This window comes from Panthera leo, chromosome E2, assembly GCF_018350215.1.
Source record: "Panthera leo isolate Ple1 chromosome E2, P.leo_Ple1_pat1.1, whole genome shotgun sequence".
Lineage (NCBI taxonomy): Eukaryota > Metazoa > Chordata > Mammalia > Carnivora > Felidae > Panthera > Panthera leo.
In genome coordinates this window covers 14,091,992-14,116,769 of record NC_056693.1, presented here as the reverse complement: position 1 = coordinate 14,116,769, position 24,778 = coordinate 14,091,992, and the positions used below count along the sequence as shown (strand labels likewise).

The following is a 24,778-nucleotide window of genomic DNA, read 5'->3' as shown; positions in this document are numbered from 1 at the left end:
GAGGACCCCCGCCCACAGCCTCAATCCACCGTTTGCTCCTTCTTATCCATTCTGACTTCTCCTACCAGGTGTGGGGTGCTGGCCAGATGTGACTGCATCCCCAAACGTGCCCCCCAGCGTCCTGCCCACCATCCAGACCCTCGATTCTTTCATGTGCCCAGGTGCACCGACCCTTCTCCTCTCCCCCAGATGTGCCACCTGGCTGCCCAGATGTGCCATGACAGCCCCCTATCCAGATGAAGCCTCTTTCTCTGGGTCTAGGGCGGAGAATCAGCCTGTACCGGCCTCCCCAAATGTGGCCCCCACTCCTCTTTCCTCTTTATGGATTCGGCCCTGTCTAGGGGGAAACCGGCCCGCCCCCACCTGTTCCCTTCCCCGCCGCTCCCCTGCGGGCCCCATTCACTTGTTGGTGCGAGGCGGGGGCAGACGGGGCGCCCCCTCCCCCCTGCGAGTCTAGCGCCCAGCCTGCGCGCCTCTGGCTACGCGCCCAGCCCCACGCGCCCCCGCGCGGCCGCCGGGGAGGGAGTGGTGGGGAGGGGGGGGCCTGAGCGGGGGCGCGGCCGCCCTCCCCCGCAGGCGGGCGGGCGCGGCCGGGCCCCTCGGGCGGGCTGGGGCGGCGGCGCGGCGGAGCGCGGCGCTGCAGCCATGGCGGGCGGCGCGCGGGTGTCGCTATTGGTGCTGCTGGCGCTGCTCGGGCCGCAGCCCGTGCCGGGCCGGCCCCGAGAGCGCCTCCGCGTGCGCTTCACCCCCGCCGTGTGCGGCCTGCGCTGCGTCCATGGGCCCACCGGCTCCCGCTGTACCCCGACCTGCGCGCCCCGCAACACCACCAGCGTGGACAGCGGCGCGCCCGGCGGGGCGGCCCCGGGGGGACCCGGCTTCCGCGCCTGTGAGTGCGGGGTGGTGGTCCCGAGGGAGGGGCTCCCAGGGGGAGGAGGATCCCCGGGGACGGGAGAGACAGTTCCCCCAGGAGAGGGAGCCCGGATTCTGTGTACGGTAGTGTTGGGGAATCCCTGGGGTATTAAGGAAGGGAGACTTAAATTCCTGGCTTTTGGGGTTGAGTCCTGAGGGTCCCGATTTTGCAAGCAATGAGGGTTCGCAGGGACCTGTGGCGTCCCACGTGAGGGGACTGGGGCAGGCTTTCATGCCTTTGAGTCAAAGTGGGGGCTACCAGAATTGAGGAGCCTGGGAGCTTTGGGGAAGGGGGCCCCAATGCTGAGATTGTAAGGAGTCCTTGGAGACTAAGGGAGAGTTTCAGAGCCCCGAGGGGTGTCCCAGTTTCTTTATCTTTGGTTGGGAGGGGTTAGGAAAGGTTGCGAATGCCTGTGAGGAGGGGGGTTGGGGTGAGGAAAGTTGATCGGCAGAGCTGAGGGGGACAGGGTCCCTAGAAGGAGGGTCTCTGCGGGACTCTGAGTTGCAAGGGTCGCACGTGGGAGAGAAACCCAGATAGGAGGCTTAGGGGAAGGGGCGCCCCCTGGGGGCAGAGGGGACAGGAGGGTGCGCACCAGGCACCCCTACAGATAGGGAGCCCCCCGCCGGGTTCAGGTGAGGTGGGGAGGGCGGGTCACCTGTTGGCCCCAGGGTGCAGGGATGGGCGGGCTCTCGGGTCGCGGCCTACCTGCCCCCAACCCCAGAGGCCCTCTGGAGTGGGGAGTGGGGGCCCCTGGCTCTGAGAACTCGCCCAGCCTGGCCCCTAGCCAATCCAGCCCTGGCCGGCGTGAGCTCATCTCCCGCCTGAGCCCCCGCCCGCTGCCACTCCCTCCCTCCTCCCCTTCCTCCCTCCTGCCTACACTCCCTCCCGGCCCAGCCCCAACGCGCCCGTGCCAGGCGCCGTGCCCAGGCGGGTGCCAAGCCCCTGGAGGCACAAGAGGGGCATGTGAAGGGGGGCTGACCTCGGCAGGACCCCAGTGTCCTCAGCTCCTTATTCCTCCAGAGGCGTGGGGCATGGAGTTGGCCGTGCCCATGTAGCAACACGTCCTGGGTGTGGGAGCCCCAAGGGAGCTGGGTGGGGGGCCAGCATTCAGACCAAGAGAAGGCGGAGAAATGCCCGAGGAGGCTGGGAAATGCCCTGAGACCTAGCTGGATTACCATGCCTGCCAGCAGAGACCCTTGCTATTTTGGAATCTTGATTCCTAGTTAAGCCTCTCCGGCTACTCAATTAAGGACCCTTATTAGGACACTCTGGAGTCCTGCCTGGCCTGACTCTCCTAACTAGGGGAGCCCAGAGTCTCAGCCTTCAGACCCTAAGCCTCCTCCCCACCCCTATCAACAGACTCCAGAGACCAGCCCCTCCAGTAAAGTTCCCTCCCATTCTTCTGATGTAATCCCCCAAACTGTGCCCCTCACCAGACAACCCTGTAGTATTGTCCCTCAGCTACTCCTCCCTGCTTCCCACAGAAACCCTAGACTACAGGCCCTATGTAGTGATAACTCCACTCCCCAGCTGAATTCTCTTTCCACAAAAGACTTCCATTCTCTTATATTTACAACTAAGTGCCATCGGATTCCCGATTCCTGTCTTTCCAAGCCTCGCTTTTCCAGCTGACCACCCTCCCCAGGAACTTCTGATCCATCTATCTTCAGAGAACCCCAGAGGGTCTTGCTCAGCTGATTCTCACAAGAAGACTCTCCACAGACACTGTGACCGCCCCCCTAGGCAGCCATTCATCCAAAGACTTGGGCACCTAATTCCCTTAGTTGAGAGGGGATGTGAGATCCACAGTATCTTAGAATCTTCTCAGACAATTGAGGCTCTTGTGTGCTGGGGACTCCCAGGGAATCCCATTTCTCCATGTAAATCCTTTTCTCAGCACCCTCAAACTAGCTGTCCCCTAGAAGGCACTAGAGTCCTGTCTTCTGGGCAACTTCCCCAAAGGATTTAACGGACTTCTTCTGTTGAAAGGGAGCTTCGGTTTCTTCTGAGCTAGGCTCTCTTTCCATTCTAGAAACCTTAAGCCATCTTTGAATCCCAGAGTACTGCACTCTATGTGATCTCCTTCCAGGAGTCCAGTCTCTTTACCCTTCTAAATTGAAGGGGCTCCCTCTACGCTTTCCCTGTCTCCAGTGTGTGGCTCAGAATCCCACACACGCCTTCCTGGACGGCCCCAGCCGCCTGCCCCCGTCCTCCCCTCCGCACAGCTGTCTCCAGCTGTTCTCTGCAGCCCCGGGGGAGAAAGGGAGGGGGTGCCCTCGCCGGATACGTCCGGCCTTCTTTGGCTCAGCGGGCTCGGGGCTCCCCAAGGGTCCGGAATGCGGAGCCGCCGCCCTACCCCCGCCGCACCCCTCTCTTTGTTTACCCCGCCGCACAGCTGGCAGAGCCCCGCCCAGAGGTGGCCTGGGGCCCAGCGAGGGCGCGCAGAGGGGAGAGGAGGCGCGTTCCCGTCGCGGCCCCGCCCCCGGGCTACAGGAGGCGGGAAGGCAGAGCTAGAACTCTGGAGCGGGAGCGGGAGGGGAGGTGGGCGGAGACAAAGCGCGGTGGGTGGGGCTAGGACGCCCAGATAGCCGAGGAGGTGGGGCGGGAGGAGCGTGAGCCCGAGAGCCCGGGGAAATCCGCGTGAGGAAAGGAAGGTGGGCGGGGCTAAAGGCAACAGGTTAAACACCTAGATAGGCGAGCTTTAGAATCCCGGGGGTAGAAGGTAATGTGGGCGAGGCTCTTAGAAGGCGAGGCATAGCCAGTGGGCGGAGATTGAGTGTCGTGGACCTGGCCAGACGGAATGTGCGCGTGCCTAGAATGCTAAAGAGACAGAGTTGGGAAAGGGGAGTGGTGTTAGGGGGTGGCCAAAACGTTGATTTAGGCAATGGAAGAGACCAGCGCCGGGTCTGCGTAGCTAGAACAGCAAAGAATCCAGCCTGGTGAAAAGATGGGCGGGGCTAAGTGCTAAGGAAAGAACTTGAGTGGTCGCGGCTGAGCCAATGGGCGGGGACAGCGCTGCCTGGGTGGGGCTGGAACGCGGCGGACTCGACCTCAAAGTGGGATTCGAGAGGAAGGGCGGAGTGACCTGAAAGTGAAGAGCGGGAGGGCGTGGTGAACTGACCCAGTGGGAGGAGCTATACCTGAGGGCTGTAAGACCGGACCCAGCCAATGCAGGTGGTCTGGGTAGGTGGGGGTGACACAGGACAGCTCAAGGCGGAGCGGCTTACAACCACTAGGTGACAACGTTAGGGACTGAGTTAGCCTCTCTCCTCCCCCTCCCCCCCAGTCCTGTGTCCCTTGATCTGTCACAACGGCGGTGTGTGCGTGAAGCCTGACCGCTGCCTCTGTCCCCCGGACTTCGCTGGCAAATTCTGCCAGCTGCATTCCTCAGGCGCCCGGCCACCGGCCCCAGCCATGCCAGGTCTCACCCGCTCGGTGTACACCATGCCACTGGCCAACCACCGCGACGACGAGCACGGTGAGGAGGGCGCGGCCAGGGTCCCCTCTGATCCCTCTGTCCACTACCTCGCCGTTTCTCTGACCCCCATCTTTCCTGCCTTCCCCTAAGTACCCTTCTCCAGTGCGCCCTTCCGCCCATTCCTAGTCCCAGTCCGTAAGAACTGGGGTGTAGACACCCCTTTGCCCCGCCGTGCCTCCCTCCAGGCGTGGCGTCCATGGTGAGCGTCCACGTGGAGCACCCGCAGGAGGCGTCCGTGGTGGTGCACCAGGTGGAGCGTGTGTCCGGCTCTTGGGAGGAGGCGGACGCCGAGGCAGTGGCACGGGCGGAGGCGGCGGCGCGGGCGGAGGCGGCGGCGCCCTACACGGTGCTGGCACAGAGTGCGCCGCGCGAGGACAGCTATTCGGATGCCTCGGGCTTCGGTTACTGCTTTCGAGAGCTGCGCGGAGGCGAAGTGAGCAGAGGCGGGTGGGGAGGGGCCCGGAGCGTGCCACCACGCGGGGGCGCGCTCACCCAACACTTTTCCCACAGTGTGTGTCCCCGCTGCCCGGGCTCCGGACGCAGGAGGTGTGCTGCAGAGGGGCCGGCTTGGCCTGGGGCGTTCACGACTGTCAGGCATGCTCGGAGCACCTGGGTAAGTCCCAGGGCGTCCCTGAGGTGCTTGGAGCTGGGGAGAGGTGATAACCCCGTGGCTCCTGGTACCCTGCCCATAGACAAACCCTGTTCACAAATTCTAACCACACATACCCTGTTGTGGGGATCATTTCCAGTCTAGATCTATCCATACCGCTCTGGTACCGCCCACTCCACTTTCTGACTTTGTTTACTCTGTTCTCACCCCACATTTATACCATGGCCCCACTCATAAATTTCTGGAGCCTCCCACGTTGCCTTCTGCCAGACCGCTTATCTCAGGCTCACCTTGCACTCAAGCCACACTCATCTTTTAATCTCTCCCATCCCTCTTTTGTCCCCGCCCATCTATTTTGGCTCCGCCCGCCCCTGGCCCACCCCTCTCTTCTCTCCACAGGCATTTCCGACCGAGTGGGCATCCCAGATGGACCGTGTCCAACCGGCTTTGAAAGGGTTAATGGGTCCTGCCAAGGTGAGCAGGGGCAGGAGTGGGAAGGGCTTGGCTCTACGAGCCGGGCTGGCAGGGAGCTCATCCCTGATGCCCCTGAGCCCACGGCATTCCTCCTAGATGTGGATGAGTGCGCGACCGCCGGGCGCTGCCAGCACGGGGAGTGTGCAAACACGCACGGTGGGTACACGTGCGTGTGTCCGGACGGCTTCCTGCACGACTCGTCCCGCAGCAGCTGCATCTGTGAGCCACGGGAGAGGGTTGAGGCTGGATTGCCCGCCTGTCCGCCAGGCCCTCAGACCCCATACCAGAGCACCCCGGGGTCTTTAATTCCCTTAGACTCCCACGATCCTCCCAGACTCCCGGGTCCCCCCAGTCACTCTTATTAGACACCCCCCCCCCCAGAACGTCTCGGATTCTTACATACTCTCAGACTCCCTGGACCTTCTTCAGCCCCTCTAAGAACCCCTCAAACTTTTAGATCCATATCCCTTCCGATCTTCAGACTTCCTTTAGCTTTTCTCAGGCCCCCAAATCTCTTCCTCTCCCTCGACCACCAGACCTTCTGCAGACCTTGAGATCCTTGTCAGATTTCCCATTGCCCCCTCAGGCCCTAAACCTTTCTCACACCTCCAGACCCCTCACCTCTCCTGAATGGCCTTTACAGACCTCTTCTGAATGGCCTTTACACCCACCAACCCCTCCCGGGGACCATCCTCCTGTCTCCCAGATCCCTTCGCCCCCACCGTTCCCTAGAAAGCCCGCCCTGAAGAATTTCCTCCCCCACCCCCAGCCCAGCACGTGATCTCAGAGGCCAAAGGGCCCTGCTTCCGCGTCCTCCGCGACGGTGGCTGCTCCCTGCCCATTCTGCGCAATATCACCAAGCAGATCTGCTGCTGCAGCCGTGTGGGCAAAGCCTGGGGTCGAGGCTGCCAGCTCTGCCCACCGTTTGGCTCAGGTGAGCAGCCTCCTGCCCGGCCTATTTCTAGACTTGACTAAACGCGGTGCCCACCCTAGGTGCCCCAGGCCCTCAGATCCCCAGAGTGGACTCCACCGGGGTTCCACCTCACCTTTGGCCACCCCCACCCACCCCTGAGACAAACCCCTTCGCATCAACCCCAGCCTTGACTACCCCTAGCCCTTGAGATATGCTGCCTGCCCAACCCTGTCCCCAAGCGTTGGCCAAGTCTGGAGTTCCAGAGATCCTGCCTTCAGTCTAAGCTCCGTCCCCACCCCAGATATGCCCTTCCCAGAGACGGTCCCCTGGCAGTGTAGCTTCTACCTAAAAACCAGACCCTTCAACAAACCAAAGCAGATCCCACCCTCAACCCCCGTCCCTGTCACTCTCCCAAATAGGGAAAAACATCCTTGGTCCCACTCATACCCTCAGGGACGTCCCATTCTTTGGCCAGTGTACCACCCCAAACCAACATCCAACCCAAACCCCTGACACACACCCAGGCCAAGCCTTGCCCCCAGTCAAGGCCAGATTCTAGATTCCTCTTCTGTCTCATTCCTTCCTGCTTTCATGCCCTCTCTCTGCCCCTCTCCCTCCCTTTCTTGTTCCTAGAGGGTTTTCGGGAGATCTGTCCGGCTGGCCCTGGCTACCACTACTCGGCCTCTGACCTCCGCTACAACACCAGACCCCTGGGCCAGGAGCCACCCCGAGTGTCCCTCAGCCACCGGGCTCCACCCTCCACCGTTCGGCCACCCACAGGTGAGCTGGCTTCTAGAGGAAGAGGTGTCATCTCTGAGGGGCTGCCCTAGCCTCATAAGGAGGGAGACACCCAAATCCAGCTCTCCATTCATTGTTATTCCTTTGTTTTTTTTTTTTTTTTTTTTTAAACCAGGCTTTCTGCCCACACACCGTCCAGAACCCCGACTTGAGCCAAGGCCGGGCCCTGAGCTTCCCCTGCCCAGCATTCCTGCCTGGTCTGGTCCTGAGATCCCCGAATCAGGTGCAGTAGAGGGGATCGAGGGCATCAATGGGGGTATCACAGGTGGGGGTTCTAGCGGGGAGCTCTAAGGTGAAGATTCCAGGTTAGGGATGTTACAGCCAGAGGACTTAAGGAATGTGTGGGAAGAGAGAAAGATTTGGAGAGCTGAGTGTTGGGTAACATTAGGAGCTGGTGTCAGACAGCCCTGGGTTCAAGTTCTCACTTGATCGCACAAGTCATTTAACCTCTCTGAGCCTCAGTGTCCTTATCTGTAAAATGAGGATCATTGTGAGGATTCACTGAACTCTCCCTGAAGAGTCTGCCATATAGTAAGTGCTGAGTTAATGTCGGACAATTGTTTTTCACACAGAGGGCGCTAAGAACGTATCTCGGTCAGAGGACCGGAAAGCAAATATTCAGAAATGGAGACTTTGGGGGTGGCAATAAGGGGAATTCAGGCAGAGGATCTGATGAGAAGTTCCATAATAAAGGAGCGGAGGATCAGAGGTGGAAGAGGGGTGGGGAGGGACAGACATGAGGGTGTCTTAGGCAGAGCGTCTGAAGGAATTGTACGGGGGCGAAAGGGACAGAGGATTCAGAGATGGGGGAACCCTGGCTGACTGGACTCCCCAGGTCCCTCTGCGGGCGCGTGTCAGCGCAATCCCCAGGTCTGCGGCCCAGGACGCTGCATCCCCCGGCCCAGTGGCTACACCTGCGCGTGCGATTCGGGTTTCCGGCTCAGCCCGCAGGGCACACACTGCGTCGGTGAGCCCGACAGAGAGGGTGGACGGAGGCGGGGCGGGGAATCTCTGCCAACCTCCTCCTGACCAGCCCCTTCCTGGCCCTCAGACGTGGACGAATGCCGCCGCGTGCCCCCGCCCTGTGCCCCCGGGCGCTGTGAAAACACGCCAGGCAGCTTCCATTGCGTGTGCGGCCCGGGCTTCAGAGCCGGCCCGCGGGCTACGGAGTGCTTGGGTGAGAAATCCGCCCCGCCCAGCTCCAGGCTCCACCCCTGCCCGGGTCTCCCTCCAGCAGTTCCCGCCCTCCCACGCTTCCCCACGCTCCCGGTCCCGCCCCCAGACCCGCTCCAGCTCTCCCTTCGGCCCCGCCACGGCTTCTTCCCCGCCCAGCCGGCTTTTCCCGACGGGGCGGGTCCCTGCTGTACAACTAGCCGACTTCTCTCCCCAACCCAGTCCCGCTGCGCTCCTCCCTTGGCCCCGCCCCCACCATATTCCCAACTAGCTCCCGCCCTCCCTCAGGCCCCGCCCCTGTTCTACAACCGCGGCCACCTAGCACCTGACTCCTGATTCCTAACCTGCCGCATCTGGGCCCGGTACTCTAAACGCCCCTTGCCTCGCTTCTGCCCTCCCTTGGTTCGGTCCCCATAGCCGCCCTTCCCTCCATTGCCCTGCCTAGATCCTGCCTTTCCCAAATTGCCCACCCCCCCCCCTCACAGTTCCCCTCTCCGCCTCTGCCCTGCCCGGCTCCCCAGTCCTCATCTTGCCCTGCCTTCTCACCTGCCCCGCCCCGCGTCCGCCTACGCCTCAATCCTACCCATTCCTTGCTCTCCTTACTGTCCCTGGCTCGCTCCCCAGTTGGGCCCAGGCCCAAGTCTGGCTCCGCCCCTGCCCTCCCCTCCTTCCATCCTCCCAGAGCCCTCGGAGGGCGGGCGTGGGGGCCGTGAGGGGGAGTGTCTGCCCCAGTCTGAACCTCCGGGTTTGTGACTACAGACGTGGACGAGTGCCACCGCGTGCCGCCGCCGTGTGACCGCGGGCGCTGCGAGAACACTCCAGGCAGCTTCTTGTGCGTGTGCCCCGCTGGGTACCAGGCTGCTCCCCACGGAGCCGGCTGCCAGGGTGAGGAACTGACAGGGACAGAGGGGAAGGGGATGTGCGGGGAAGGGTAGAGTGGCAGTGATGAGGGATGGAGAAACTGAGCAAGAGGCAGGGGGAGGCTGATTGCTGCGAGACGGGGCGGGGGGGAGGGGCAAGTTCTGAGAACCAGACACGTAGCCTGATGGCTGTAGAGACACAGTGACACGGGGACGGAGAGGCCAAGTGATCGAAAACAAAAAAGCTGAGTCATTGAGGATGGAGAGGCTGGAGGATGGAGAGAGATGTCAGTTCTGGGGGAAGGGGGTAGAGTTATGGAGAACAGGACAGAAAGAAGCCGACTGATGCTGACTAGAGTTCTAGGAGGCGGACAGGAAGCTTGGGGATTGAACAGGTAGAGGGATGTGGGGTGAAGAATTTGAATAATGGGGAATGGGGGGGGCAGAACGAGACAGACAAGGAGGCAGACTGATGGAGGTCAGGGAGGCAGAGGGGAGCACGGGGTGGGGGACATAAAGGTGTGACTCTGGGCCCCTTGCCCCGGGCAGATGTGGACGAGTGCACGCAGAGCCCAGGCCTTTGTGGCAGAGGGGTCTGTGAGAACCTGTCCGGCTCTTTCCGCTGTGTTTGCCCGGCTGGCTTCCGGGGCTCGGCGTGTGAAGAAGATGTGGATGAGTGTGCCCAAGAGCCACCGCCCTGCGGGCCAGGCCGCTGTGACAACACGGCTGGCTCCTTCCACTGTGCCTGCCCTGCTGGCTTCCGCTCCCAAGGACCGGGGGCCCCGTGCCAAGGTGAGGGTGCCGAATGCAAGCCCACTCCACCCCATTTGCTGTGGGGACTGGAAAGAGACATGGTTGGGGTCAGAGAGGCAGACTAATGGGGCTTGGTGATGGAGGACAGGGGCAGAGGAGTACTGAGAGGGTGGGGAGGGTCTGATTCAAGTCTTCTCCCCTTTCTGCAAATATGAGGGTGCTCTCCCTTCCGCCTCCCTTTTGGAATGATACTTTTGTGCTTGTGGGAACCCTAGGGAGGGGACAACTGACATGGGGAGGGCAACATGCAGGAGGTGGTGCCCTAGCTTCACCCTGGCAGCTGGAGAGACCATGAATGGGGAAACAGGGAAGGAATCTGTCCTCCTGGGAGATGGGATGAGCCTGGGCAAAGTCCAAGAGACTGCCTCCAGACTGCAATGTTGGGGTAGGTGGTGATGGCAATGGAGATGTTTGGGTCCAGGCCCCTTTCTCAGCCCCACTGGTCCCCTCTGCCCCAGATGTGGACGAGTGTGCCCGTAGCCCCCCGCCCTGTGCCTATGGCCGGTGTGAGAACACAGAAGGTGGCTTCCAGTGTGTCTGTCCCACCGGCTTCCAACCCAACGCTGCCGGCTCTGAGTGCGAGGGTGAGGCCGGGGAGGGAGGGAGGCATGTGGATGGGGGAGGGGGGCTTTGGGCTGCTCCTTCAAGGCCACCTTCTCCCCTGCCCCCCAGATGTGGATGAGTGTGAGAATCATCTGGCATGTCCTGGACAGGAGTGTGTGAACTCACCTGGCTCCTTCCAGTGCAGAGCCTGTCCTGCTGGCCACCACCTACACCATGGCCGATGCACTGGTGAGACCAAGCCCTGGCTATGACCTTAGACCTGCACCCTGACCCCTGACCTGGCCCATTATCTCCTGACCTGGACCTCAATCCTCTGGACCCTGACCCTCAGAGTCTGATTGTGACTCTTGACCTAGATTATGGGCCTCTGACCCGTATTGCGAGTCCTGGCCTGGACCACCACTCTTGACTCTGAATGTGACTTCTGATTCTGTGGCCCATGAACCCTCAACTTGTCTGTGACATTTGAACCTAACCATTACCCCTACTGATAAACTCTCCCTACAACCCTGATAGCAATTGTAACCCTTCTGATCCTGACTGTCCCTTGACCCTGAATGTGACCTGTGACTCCTAAACTTGACCATGACATTTGACCTAACCATAACTCCTGACCATAACCCTTGACTCTCTGTGACCTTTGATCTTGTCTCTTTCATTGACCCTGCCCATTCTCAGAATACCTTCCCTGGCGTATTGGGTTCATGATCCCTGACCCTGACCCCTGACTAGAGGCAGAATTCTGGACTCTGACTATTACCCCTGACCTGAATTGGTCTCAGATTCCAGTCACTGACTCTAACCCCTGATTTAACAGAATGCCATCCCATCATCTTGGTTTATAATACCTGACCTCTTACCCTAATTAATTTCTGACCCCAGTCCTCGTCCAGAGTCCCTTCACTGACTCCAGGATCCTGGCACAGGGAATTGCCAGAAAACCCGACCTACAAGACCCCCAATTGTGGTCGCCAGAATCAGGGAATCTTGGTCTCTCCAACCTGCTCCTGCTATGGATCTTTCAGCTCATATCCAACTCAAGACACTACCCACCAACTTCTCTAGAGACCTCTGCCACAAGAGGATCCATCCAGTGTCCCTAAACCAGACCCCTCCCCCTCCTTTTTTTTTTGAGACAGTGAGAGACAGAGCATGAGCAGGGGAGGGGCAGAGAGAGAGAGAGGGAGACAGAATCTGAAGCAAGCTCCAGGCTCTGAGCTGTCAGCACAGAGCCCTACGAGGGGCTTGAACTCACGGACTGTGAGATCATGACCTGAAGTCGGATGCTTAACCGACTGAACCACCCAGGCGCCCCAAACCAGACCCTTTCTGAAACCCCTGTTCCCACAGATGTGGACGAGTGCAGTTCGGGTGCCTCCTGCGGCCCCCATGGCCACTGCACTAACACCGATGGCTCCTTCCGCTGCAGCTGCGCGCCGGGCTACCGGGCGCCGTCGGGTCGGCCTGGGCCCTGCGCAGGTGGGCTGGGTGGGGAGAGGGCGGCGAGAGGACCGGAGAACCTGGGGGTGGGGTCCGGTCTCCTGGACAAAGCCTGATGGGGAGGTAGAAGCTGGACTCAAAGGATGTGGGTGGGGCTTAGAAACCCGCCCTCTGGGGTGTGGCTTAGGGGCGGAGTTGATGCTTCTTGGGTCAGGACCCCGCAGCCCTATTTCTCCCATACCCTAGATGTGAACGAGTGCTTAGAGGGAGACTTTTGTTTTCCCCACGGCGAGTGCCTCAACACCGACGGCTCCTTTGCCTGCACTTGTGCCCCCGGCTACCGGCCCGGACCCCGCGGAGCCTCTTGCCTCGGTCCGTACCCAGGCTGGGCCTGGACCGGGAAAGGGTGGGCTTTCACCCAGAAAACCGGGACGGGGAGAGGGCGGAGGCGGCGCCTGACGTTTTGGACTGAGGTCTCAAAGCGTCAAAGCGGGGCTTGTGGAGCCTCTTGGCGTCGGCCAGGGAGGGGAGGGGTTTGGAGGGGGAAAGGCGGAGTCGGGATAAGCTGCTCCGTGATTGGAAAGGACGGGGCCTGAACGCGTCGGAGGGGTGGGGCTTTCAGGGAAAGGAGGAGCCTAAGGCAGGCTGGGGGCGGAGGGGGGTGGGAAGAAGGGGAGACCTCAGCCAGAGAGGCGGGGCAAGGGCGGTGGAGGGGCTTGCCCGAGAAGGGTAAGCCGAGGAGGTGGTCCGCGGTTTCGGACACTGTCCCGCAGACGTGGACGAGTGCAGCGAGGAGGACCTCTGCCAGAGCGGCATCTGTACCAACACCGACGGCTCCTTCGAGTGCGTGTGTCCTCCCGGACATCGCGCCGGCCCAGACCTCGCCTCCTGCCTGGGTGAGAGGCGCCTGCCCGGCCTGATCCCTGCCCCTCTGCCTCTCCTGCTCTGCCATTTGCCTCCACTCCGCTGCTTCCTCCCTTCCCCGCTTCTGACTCTCCTCCCCCTTCCTTAACTCCCCCACCTGTTCTTATTTGCCTCCCAGCCTCCCGTTTCCCGCATCTGACTGCTCTGCCTCCTTTCTCAGACATAGACGAATGTCGAGAGCGGGGCCCGGCCCTGTGCGGGTCCCAGCGTTGTGAGAATTCCCCTGGCTCCTACCGCTGTGTCCGAGACTGCGACCCTGGCTACCACGCGGGACCTGAGGGCACCTGTGACGGTGAGACTACTCTCCTTCTCCGCTCCTGTCTCTAGAACTAGTTGCTGGAATGAGCTCCCTTGGGGACGGAGGAGGAGCACCCTGCCTTCCGGACTTGAGGGGAGGGAAGGAGCCGTCAACCAATGCACTTAACTGTGTCCCCATCTCTGTGGTGGAAATAAGCCACCAGGGTGCCCTTGCATTTTCCCCTGGAGGTGAGGTGGGAAGATGGGGGTGGGGGGGAGGGGAGACACTCCTACCAGATACCAGGCCAAGCCTCACTTCCAGAAGCAGCCCTCTCTGCTCCTCTAGCTCAGTGCACATTTTAGGCTAGACCCCAGCAAGACATCTCCTCCAGGAAGAACTGTTAGCGCCTCCACAGCTTCCAGTGGGTTTCTTTCTCTCTGGGTCCCTTGAAGCCTGCCTTCTTTCACCTTCCACCACTCCCTCTACTTCCAGCTGCCCTCCGGTCACCGAGAGGGGCCCAACCCGGGGCTGTCCTGGGCCCATCCTTTCCCAGTTCAAAATTCCCCAGGTTCCACCATGCTGGGCCTTGCCCGTTTAAACCCCACCTCCCAAGTTCTATTCCAAGTCTCTCCGGATTCTGTGCTTTCCCCATTCTTCAGACTTCTCCAGCGCCCCAGCCCCGCCCCAAACGTGTAGGCCCACCCCTTCCAGTCCCAGCCCTTGCCTGCCCTTCTCGTTCCTTATGCCTTCCCCCACACCCTCCTCCCTCCCTTCCCAACCCCCCTGCCCTGTTTCCCCACCAGGCTCCAGCGGGGTACTGATGAGACAGGAGGCTGGGGCTAATGGAAGGATTTGTTTTTGCATAGTGTGTGGGTCAACATTTTGGGGAGCAGATGAAATGACTGTGGGCTATCTTTGGCTCTCTGGCTGCCAGACCTCTGATCCGTGGAAGCCTAGTTTCAGGGGACTTCGTTCATTCATTCTGCAGGAATTCATTAAGCACCTACTGTGTGCCAGACAGTGGCAATGAGCCAGACAAAATCGATGCCCTCACGGAGCTGACGGTGGGGGGGTGGGAGTGGGGGGAGGGAGAGACAGACAGAAAGTATGTCAATAAATTCAAGCTTCATTCAGCAAACAGTTTGGGGGCACACACTGTGTGTCAGGCATGGTTCTATACCCTGGGGTTACAGGGGGAACAAGACAGATACAAGTCCCTGCATTATGGAGGTTATAGTCTAGGGAGGTGACAGTTGGCATATTAAAAAGTACATGGATATTTTTGACATATTAATATAATGTCAACTTTAAGAAGGGAAATAGGTGCCTGGGTGGCTCAGCTGGTTAAGCAGCTATTTTATTTTATTTATTACATTTATTCATTTTGAGAGACAGAGCATGAGCAGGGAAGGGGCAGAGAGAGAGGGAGACACAGAATTTGAAGCAGGCTCCAGGCTCCGAGCTGTCAGCACAGAGCCTGATGTGGGGCTCGAACTCACAAACTGTGAGATCATGACCTGAGCCGAAGTCGGACACTTAACCGACTGAGCCACCCAGGCACCCCTAAGCAGCTAACTCTTGATCTCAGCTCAGGTCTTGATCTCAGGCTCGTGAGTTCAAGCCCCATGTTGGGCTCCACGCTGGGTATGAAGCCTACTTTAAAAAAAAAAAAAAAAAAGGAAAATATAACATGATAAGTGGACACAGATGATAGGGTGGGGGGGAAGGGGTACTAGGAGAGCTTGACCTAGACACTTGAGTGAAGTTAAAGAGGGAGCCATGCAGATAGCTGAGGGAAGAGTGTTCCTGACAGAGGAAACAGCAAGTGCAAAGGCCCTGAGGTGGGCCCACATTTGGATTACGTGAGAAATGGCGATGAGACCTTAAAAGAGTCTCAACACTTCAGAAGCTCAGACTCCTAGAACACCGGATTTATAGGGACTTCTCAATCATGGGAACCGGAAGCGGCATCAGGAACTTGTGAATCCAGGCCTGTGACTCCCCTCCCCTCCCCCCACCCTACTCTTTTCCAGACGTGGATGAATGCCAAGAATATGGCTCAGCGATTTGCGGAGCCCAGCGCTGTGAGAACACCCCCGGCTCCTACCGCTGCACACCAGCCTGTGACCCTGGCTATCAGCCCACGCCAGGGGGCGGATGCCAGGGTGGGTGTCCATCAGGCACTGGGTGAGATGTGGAGGGCATGGAAAGTCCAGCAATGGCCTGACTGTCTGGTGGTTGCAGATGTGGACGAATGCCGGAATCGGTCCTTCTGCGGGGCCCACGCCGTGTGCCAGAACCTGCCAGGCTCTTTCCAGTGCCTCTGTGACCAGGGATACGAGGGGGCCAGGGACGGGCGCCACTGCGTGGGTACGGGGCTCGGGGGGGGGGGGGGCAGAGGGTGGGGAAGAGGTGGGTCAGGCCCTGCTCCTCTCTGTAGACCTGAACAAATGTGAGTTCACACTTGGTGTGTGAACAGATATGAACTGACACATTCAGGTTGTAGAATTTAGACTCTGGAATATACAGCATTTCCCTTGTCAGTCAGGACTCTTCTGGTTGCAAGCAACAGAAACCCTATTCGTTCAGATCTTGTTTTGGGAAGGCTTAAAAAAATATGTGCATAAAGTCTGTAAAATGCACACTAATCTTTCTTTTTAATGGACACTAATCTTAAGTACACAGAAATATTTTCTTTTTTCCCAACATTTTGTGAGGAAAATTTCTTTTTTTTTTAACATTAAAAAAAATTTTTTAAATGGCTATTTATTTTTGAGAGAGAGACAGAGTATGAGTGGGGGAGGAGGAGAGAGAGAGGGAGACAGAATCTGAAACAGGCTCCAGGCTCTGAGCTGTCTGCACAGAGCCTGACGTGGGGCTCGAACTCACAAACCATGAGATCATGACCTGAGCCGAAGTCAGACGCTTAAAGGACTGATCCACCCAGGCACCCCCCAATTTTTTTTAATGTTTGTTTATTTTTGAGAAAAAGAGAGAACACACACAAGTAGGGGAGGGGCAGAGAAGAGGGAGACACAGAATCCAAAGCAGGCTCCAGGCTTCAAGCTGTCAGCACAGAGCCTGATGTGGGGCTTGAACTCACGAACTGTGAGATCATGACCTGAGCTGAAGTCAGACACCCAACCAACTGAGCCCCCCAGGTGCCCCTGAGGAAAATTTCTAACCATGCAGAAAATTGAAAGACCTGTAGAATGAATTTCTGCACACCACATATATTCCATATCATTATTTTATTATCCTTATTTCCTCATCTATCTGTCTGTAATCCATCTTATTTCTGGGATAAGTTTAAAGGTAAATTGTAGCCATCAATGCACGTCTCCCTAAGTTCTTCAGTATGCATAGCACTAACCAGATTTCAGTAGGCATTTACAGATTTTTTTTTTAATGTTTATTTTTGAGAGAGAGAGACAGAGAGAGAGAGAGGCAGGGGAGGGGCAAAGAGAGAAGGAGACACAGAATGCAAAGCAGGTTCTAGGCTCTGAGCTGTCAGCACAGAGCCCAATGTGGGGCTTGAACTCATGAACCGTGAGATCATGACCTAAGCTCAAGTCAGATACTTAAAAAAATTTTTTAAATGTTTTTTTAAATTTTATTTTTGAGAGAGACAGAGTATGAGTGGGAGAGGGGCAGAGAGAGAGGGAGACACGGAATCTGAAGCAGGCTCCAGGCTCTGAGCTGTCAGCACAGAGCCTGCTGTGGGGTTCGAACTCACGGACCGTGAGATCATGACTTAAGTTGAAGTCAGACACTTAACTGACTAAGCCACCCAGGTGCCCCTCAAGTCACATACTTAATGGACTGAGCCACCCAGGTGCCCCTGCAGATATTTTTTTATCTGAGGTTCAATTTATATACAGTGAACTGCATGAATCTTAATGATATATTCTTTACATTTGACAAGCACACAAGCTTGGTTTCTTTGAAAAAAATTAAAATGGTGAAGGCCTGGAATATGTTTGAACTTTGGGCATAGTTGGATCCAGGAATTCTAACAAAGCTAGCTGTCTCTCCCTCTCACCTCTGCTTTCCCCTGTTGTATTTCTGCTCAGGCAGACTCTTTTCAGAGTGACAAAGAAGGCCCTGGCATCTCTGGGCTCATATCCTCAGCTTGGCAACCCTAGGGCTAAAGAGGGAGGCTCTTTCTTGGTAGTTCTACCAAAAGTCCCAGAACTAGCTTTGATTGGCCCAGTTTAGTCACCGCCTATCTCTCTGAACCAGAGAAATGCAGTAATCTGGTTGGCCAAGCCTGGAACTTGTGCCCACCCCTCAGAGTAGATTTAACCCTACTCATAAATACGTGAGTTGAAAATGGAGGGACAGAGGGCTCCCAAGGAAAATTCAGGGTCTGTCACCAGAAGATAAGTGGATGATGGGGTCTGGGTCATGAAAAATACCCTTCTATTTGAAAGCTCAGACTTTTAGAGCTTTGGAATCACAGATACCTACAACCATTGACTCTCCTTCCCCTCTGTCTCTTGCTCACAGATGTGAATGAATGTGAAACACTACAGGGTGTGTGTGGAGCTGCCCTCTGCGAGAATGTTGAAGGCTCCTTCCTGTGTGTCTGTCCCACCAGCCCTGAGGAGTTTGACCCTATGACTGGACGTTGTGTTCCCCCACGAACTTCTGCTGGTAAGACTGATATGTCTGTTTAACTGATGGCTTCAGGGCTCACAGAAAAATGATGTGGTCTAACCATTCCCGTCATGGGCAGGCTGCCATCAGTTAAATGTTGTTGTTTTAAAGAACAATAAAAAATTCAGAACACGTGGGTTAACATGGGCGGTGGGACCGGGGCAGCCCTGTCCCTGACTCTACCAGATTCCTTCTTTCAACAAATGTTCACAGGGCATCCACTGTGTTTAGGCCTTATTCTAGGTACCAGAGACATGGTAGTGACCAGGAGAGACCACTCTTTCCTTAAGGAGCTCACAGTTCAGTGGGAGAAGGCAGAGATATCACCAGAGAGTGACAACCAGAGAAATCAGGGCTGGAAGGAGGAAGCTCAGGCCAGAAGGAACAAGGCTGTGATGGGGAAAGGCTGGGGGATTATGGGAATCCAGAGGAGGAGCCTACCCCAGCTGGAGAGGGAAGGGAGAGCTTCCTATAGGAAGGGAGGTCTGAACTGAGAGCAGGAGGAAGAGTAGAAATAAGCCAGGTGATGTGGGTGAGGGAGGGCATTCTGGGCAGAGGACACAGCAAGGGCAAAGGCCTGGCAAGCCAAGAGAAGACCTGCCATGTTTGAGGAACAAAAATAAGTTCAGGGTGGCATGCTGGACAGAGCAAGGGAAGGGGTGGGGAGAAGTGAGGCCGCAGAAGGATGCAGTGCTAGACCACACTGATTTACCCTCTCAGGGGGCTGGCCTTTCCTGAGGGCACTGTGGCACCATGGGAGGGTTTTGAGTGGGAGAGGGGGATAATCAGAATCTGGCTGCCATGTGCAGGTGGACTGGAGGGGGTGACACTAGGGGCTGGGAGCCTAGGGAGCATCCAGGGCAGGGACGTGGGCAGGAGAGGAGAAGACTGGATCAAGGCAGGGGCCATGAGAGGGGAGGGGAGGGTGGTGGCAGGAGGCGAGAGGCCAAGTGGAGAGGCTGTGGGCTGCCGGGGGGGGGGGGGGGGGCGGGGAGGGAGGTGTCCAGGTCCAAGCGTAGGTTTGGGGACAAAGACTCTGAGGCCAGCTGGGGACACATTGGATGTGAGGACCCAGAAGGTAGCCAGGAGGCCAGAGGAATCCCCCCACCCCATCCCAAACTGCAGCTGGGATGATGGGGCAGACACCTGGGAGGGTGTGAGGTGCCAAAATGACAGGAGGTGAGAACGGGAGAAACGAGGAGAGATGGTGAGAGGTGTGGCGTCTGGTTCAGCCTCGGTTTCGGGGCCTCAGTTTCCTCGTCTGTAACATGGGGGTGGGAGGCTCAGCCCATGCTGGCTGGGCTAAAGCCCCTCGTTTCTCCAGGCACATTCCCGGGCTCACAGCCCCAGGCACCTGCCAGCCCAGGTCTGCCTGCCAGGCCACCTCCGCCTTCCCCACCCCGCCGGCCCAGCCCGCCTAGGCAGGGCCCCGCGGGCAGCGGGCGCCGCGAATGCTACTTTGACACAGCAGCTCCCGATGCATGTGACAACATCCTGGCACGGAATGTGACATGGCAGGAGTGCTGCTGTACCGTGGGTGAGGGCTGGGGCAGCGGCTGCCGCATCCAGCAGTGCCCCAGCACGGAGACAGGTGGGCATGGGCTCCTGGGCGGACATAGGGCTGAGGGTTTGGGTAGAAATAGGCAGGCATGCGACTGGGACAGAGGACACATTTGGACATGGGCTGGGGCACTGGTACCGTACGGGCAAGAGTAAGCTGCCAGCCAGGCGGGCGTGAGGCTGAGAGGTGGGCACAAACAGGCACGGGGCCTGAAAACTTGGGTGAGCAGGGGGCAGGAGTAAGCCCTGAGATAGATGGGCGGGAGCAAGCCCAGGGTGCAGGGCAGGGGCCTGGGCCAGGGTGTCTGGGCTCAGCTTTGTCTCTCTGTGCAGCTGAGTATCAGTCATTGTGCCCCCATGGCCGGGGCTACCTGGCACCCAGTGGAGACCTGAGCCTCAGGAGGGGTAAGCTGAGACTTCAAGCCCCACTCACCCTCAGCCCCCAGGCCCAGGTCCATCTCACCCTCTCCGTTTTCTTCACCTCTATCTCCCATCCTTTTTCTCTGTCTCTACCCCGCCCCCTCGCCTATCTCCACCTTTCCCGATCTCTACCTCTGGGTCTCTGTCGCCACCTTTCGGTCTCTCTCTTTCCCCGGCCAAGCCTCAGAATCACACATTCCCCCCATCCAGCCGCCCCACACCCCGGCCCCATCTCTCTTGGTGTGGGGCGCACCTCTGACCCTCCTTCCCGCAGACGTGGACGAGTGCCAGCTCTTCCGAGACCAGGTGTGCAAGAGCGGCGTGTGCGTTAACACGGCCCCAGGCTACTCATGTTACTGCAGCAACGGCTACTACTACCATGCCCAGCGACTGGAGTGCGTCGGTACGAGCTTCGCCTGCCCCCCCCCCCCCCATTCCACCCCCACCCCCTCCCGACCCTCTACCAAGCCAGCGCCTCTCTGGAATGTCGCCACCGCCAGCAGAAGTCCTTCCCGAAGTCTAGACTCCATCTATCAGGCTGTCAACGCGCTGGGGAAGTGGGAAAGGGTAGAGGGCTACTTCCTGACCACTCCCTCCGTGCCTCCCTAGATAATGACGAGTGCGCAGACGAGGAGCCGGCGTGTGAAGGCGGCAGCTGCGTCAACACCGTGGGCTCTTATCACTGCACCTGCGAGCCGCCACTGGTGCTGGACGGCTCCCGGCGCCGCTGCGTCTCTAACGAGAGCCAGAGCCTCGGTAGCCCCGCCCCGCCCCCGGGCCCGCCCCGCCCCTCGCTCTCCGGGCTCAGCCCCACGCCCAGGCCACGCCCCCCCCCCCCCCCCCCCCCCCGCCCTATTTACTCTCGGTGTCTGACTCTGCCCCCACGGCTGGGCTGGCTGGGCTGGTGTCGGGGATTTGCTCTAAAGCCAAGGTTCCGGAGGAGCCTGGCACTTGCTGGCCGTATGTACCTGCACGTTGCTTATCGCCTCTTGGCCGCAGCTTCCTTCTGGCACCTTGGGTGGACTACCTTACAGGGTGGCTGTGAGGAATTTCATTTTCAGGACCGTTATGGGACCTGATCTTACAAAGTGCCAAAGCCGTGCTTCCTCTTATTATTTCCCTGTGTGTCTCTGTCTCCTTCCACCTCTCTGGGGTTTCTGTCTTTAGGTTTTTCTCTGAATTTCTGCCACTCTCTGGGTCTGTCTTTGTTTCTAGAGGTCTGTTCCTTTTCGTCTCTCTCTCCATCTTTACTTTCCTGTTCTTGGATTCTCTGACTCTTTGGATGTGTTTGTCTCTATCTCTTTGGGTCCTTTCTTTTTGCCCAATGACCCAAACTCTCTTCTCCTTCCACTTCCTGTGTCTACATCCCCCCTCCCCACACCCCCTGCTTTCTCCTCCTATGTGACTGCCTCATGCCAGACCAAGCACATACTCCCCTGGAGCTATCTCAGAGGCCTTCTGGGAGTCAGATCACAGCTGAGGAGGAGCGTCTGGTGTTAGGCACTGGGTAGCTGGGCTGCTCCAGCACAGGAGATGGCCAAGAATTTGGGAAGGTCCTATCCTGCCTGTCCCACCCTGATGCATGCTGTCTCTGCCCTCAGATGACAATCTGGGAGTGTGCTGGCAGGAAGTGGGGGCTGACCTCGTGTGCAGTCGCCCTCGGCTGGACCGCCAGGCCACCTACACAGAGTGCTGCTGCCTCTATGGCGAGGCCTGGGGCATGGACTGTGCCCTCTGCCCCGCCCAGGACTCAGGTACTACGACCTGCCTGGGTCATACTCAGAGGCCAAGACATCCCATGAGACCCCACCCCCCACCCCACCCCCACCAAATCCTGGACACTTAGACCTCAAATACCAGTTGCTCAGACCCACCGTCCTGGCCCACAAACTACCTGGTCAGAGCTCACAGACCTCCGAGTCTTAATGTATTGGACACTCACTTCCAGGTGCCTAAGACCCCAACCCACAACCCCAGAGATCCCCCAAATCTTGGCTCTTGGAACTCCTGAGTCCCCCAATCTTTAGCCCATGGGAACTCAGTCCAGGCCCAAAACCCTGATCCTTGGTCCTCAGACCTCCAGGTCCCATGGCTCAGATCCCCTCCTATGCATCCTGGCGCCTGAGCCCCCCCCCAGTAACAGTCCTGGGACTCCCCAGTTCTGGTTCCTAAAACACCCCCATCCAATTTCTCTAGGCCTCTAGTCCAATATCCCATGGGTCCTCCCTATTCCAGCACTTGGACCCTGATTCCTAGCCCCAGTACTTAGTACTCTCGATCCCAGCACCATGGAATCCCAGTCACAACCCTCAGCCCTAATCCTGCCTCCAGAAACCCTATCGGGGCCCTGCAATCCCAGCCCCCTCATTTGAAGTCCGTCCCATGCCTCAGCCCAAGGCCCTCCTCCTCTCCTCTCCTCTGGGCTCCTCCTTCCAGCCAGGGAACATGAATGGTGGGTTCTGAGGGCTAACCACGAGGCTTGGCTCCTATTCACAGATGACTTTGAGGCCCTGTGCAATGTGCTGCGCCCCCCTGCATATGGCCCCCCGCGGCCAGGTGGCTTTGGACTCCCTTACGAATATGGCCCTGACCTAGGTCCACCCTACCAGGGCCTTCCCTACGGGCCCGAGCTGTACCCGCCACCCGTGCTACCCTACGACCCCTACCCACCACCTCCTGGGCCTTTCGCCCGCCGAGAGGCCCCCTACGGAGCACCACCCTATGACATGCCCGACTTTGAGGACGACGGTGGCCCATATGGTGAATCTGAGGCTGCGGCACCACCCGGCCCGGGAACCCGCTGGCGCTATCGGTCCCGCGACACGCGTGGCTCCTTCCCAGAGCCTGAGGAGTCACCTGAAGGTGGAAGCTATGCTGGTGAGCACTGCGGGCGAGGGATGGAGACCAAGACGAAGAGTCAGGTGTGCAGAGAGATGGAAACAGGGAAGACGGAGGGAGATAGATCCAGAAACAAAGAGAAGCTGGGGTCGGGGGTTGGCTCAGAGAGATGGGAGAACACAGATACAGTAGGAGAGAGCGTCAGAGAGCAGCGATGACGAGGGACAGAAACATACCTGCAGACCGAGGATCTGAGGACAGGAGGAAAGTGATGGGGAGCAGTGCTAGGGAAACCTGGCCCCACGGCGCCCCCCACAGCCCGCGAACAGGACTCACGGTTTAGAAGAGGATATCCGGCCAGGGACGCGCACCGCCCCCCTCCCCGTTGGGGGTTTAAGATATAGAAAGCAGAGACCCCCAACCAAGGAGCCCCGCATTCTCCGCAGGCGCGCTGTCTGGGCCCTACGAGGGACTGGAGGCGGAGGAGTGCGGGATCTTGGATGGCTGCGCCCACGGCCGCTGCGTGCGCGTCCCCGAGGGCTTCACCTGCGACTGCTTCAGTGGCTACCGCCTGGACATGACCCGCATGACCTGCGTCGGTGAGAGGCGGCCAGGGCCAGCCTGTGCGGGGCTAGGGTGGAAGCCCTGACCGGAGGTTGGGGGGGCGGGAGGTGTCAAGGGACGTCAAGGGGTTGGACGGACCAGGGGAAGCCGGAAGTGCATCGCGCGCAGGGATGGGATGTGCCTGAAGAAGGCGAGGTCAGGCCGCGAGAAGAGCAGAGCTTGACCTCCGGGCCGGGGGCTGGGCTGGAAGCAGGATTAAAGAATCCTGTAGAATCCCGCAGGTGTGACTGCTAGGGAGTTCAGTGCTACCGTGGGCAATTTGACCGCTTTGGAGAGCTCCCGTCTTATATGAATCATGTTTGCCTAGTTCAGGCAGTAGTAAAGCAAAGTGGTTACAATCAAGGACTCTGGGGGAGTCGGACAGACCTCAGGCTCAGTCCAGCAACTTGCTGTGTGACCCTGGGACAGGTCACCGTCCTTTTTTTTTAGTTTTTCTCATCTGAAAAATGAGCATAAGTTGTAGAATCCATGTCATAGAGTTGTGAATATCATTAATACTGAAATACAATGAGACTGAGGCCTATGTGTAAACCAAGGTTCAAAAAAGAGAACTGAGGCCCCCAAGAACTCACAGCCAAAAAATAGCGGGGGACTGGGCACTCTGAGAACTGGGCAGAATGTGGGCTTGTTGTGTGATACTGGGCAAGGAGCTTCCCCGGGCTGCGTCTCAGTTTGCCCATATGAAAACAGAATCACTACCTACCTCAGGGTTATTAGTTGGATAAACACACATAATGTGCTTTAAACAATGCCTGGCATCGAGTAAGCATTAATTGTTGTGATATCATTATCAGTATTATTTTCCTAACAAAATCCTAGTGACATAGGCCCTACCATACCCATCTTATAGAACACAAAGCTGAGTCTCAGAGATGTTAAGCCACTTGCCCATGCTCACACAGCTGGCAGGTGGTAGTGATTGGATTCAACTTCAAGCAGGAGGCTCAGCACCCCTTTGCCCCAGGGGCCAGATAAGCCGGCTCCAGGGTCCCCGGCCCTGAGCAGAGATCCTTGTACCTCCTTCTGCAGACATCAACGAGTGTGACGAGGCCGAGGCGGCCTCCCCGCTCTGCGTCAACGCACGCTGCGTCAACACCGATGGCTCCTTCCGCTGCATCTGCCGCCCAGGGTTCGCGCCCACGCACCAGCCGCACCACTGCGCGCCCGCCCGGCCGCGGGCCTGAGCTCCGGCGGTCCCAGGCTGTTTGCTCCGCGCCTGCGCACGCGGCTCCCTGCCGCGCACTCTCCCGCCCGCTTGCGCGCATGAGCACCGGGAGCCCGAGTGGTCGGAGAGGAAGGGCGCACGAACCAGTGGAAGGAGGGATGCCCTTCGCTGCTCCTGCCACCCTCAGCAACTCCTACCGACGCTGCGGGGGCCCGGGACTAGCCCACGGCGCCCTTCAGGTTCCCTCTACTTTTTATGAAAAGTTTCAATTAAAAAAACACCTATTTTGTACCTTCTGCCTCTGCCAGTCTATGTCT

At 58.5% G+C, this 24,778-nt stretch overlaps 1 protein-coding gene across 2 annotated transcripts; it reads left to right on the top strand.

Moving 5' to 3' along the window:
- The first annotated feature begins 625 nt into the window (after nucleotides 1-625).
- Nucleotides 626-24,752, top strand: LTBP4 (latent transforming growth factor beta binding protein 4). Of its 2 annotated transcripts, XM_042919210.1 has the most exons (30): nucleotides 626-886; nucleotides 4,197-4,388; nucleotides 4,574-4,821; nucleotides 4,899-5,001; nucleotides 5,398-5,472; nucleotides 5,569-5,691; nucleotides 6,242-6,406; nucleotides 7,019-7,165; nucleotides 7,299-7,406; nucleotides 8,019-8,150; nucleotides 8,235-8,360; nucleotides 9,116-9,241; nucleotides 9,766-10,008; nucleotides 10,488-10,613; nucleotides 10,702-10,821; nucleotides 11,944-12,072; nucleotides 12,280-12,405; nucleotides 12,807-12,929; nucleotides 13,118-13,249; nucleotides 15,229-15,360; nucleotides 15,440-15,565; nucleotides 17,705-17,851; nucleotides 19,179-19,445; nucleotides 19,748-19,819; nucleotides 20,109-20,237; nucleotides 20,444-20,590; nucleotides 21,436-21,588; nucleotides 22,331-22,711; nucleotides 23,119-23,271; nucleotides 24,326-24,752. In XM_042919210.1, the coding sequence occupies exons 1-30, from the start codon at nucleotides 646-648 to the stop codon at nucleotides 24,478-24,480; spliced, it is 4,647 nt and encodes a 1,548-aa protein (XP_042775144.1). In that variant the 5' UTR covers nucleotides 626-645; the 3' UTR covers nucleotides 24,481-24,752. The 2 variants fall into 2 exon arrangements, with proteins under 2 accessions (XP_042775144.1, XP_042775145.1); XM_042919211.1 differs by lacking the exon at nucleotides 15,440-15,565.
- The last annotated feature ends 26 nt before the right edge of the window (nucleotides 24,753-24,778 follow it).

Excerpts from the sequence above, each read along its gene's own strand:
- LTBP4 (XM_042919210.1), top strand. The coding sequence starts at position 646 with ATGGCGGGCGGCGCGCGGGTGTCGCTATTGGTGCTGCTGGCGCTGCTC. Across the intron at positions 8,361-9,115 it reads GCGGGCTACGGAGTGCTTGG|ACGTGGACGAGTGCCACCGC; the intron begins GTGAGAAATCCG and ends TTGTGACTACAG. Across the intron at positions 20,591-21,435 it reads TAACGAGAGCCAGAGCCTCG|ATGACAATCTGGGAGTGTGC; the intron begins GTAGCCCCGCCC and ends CTCTGCCCTCAG.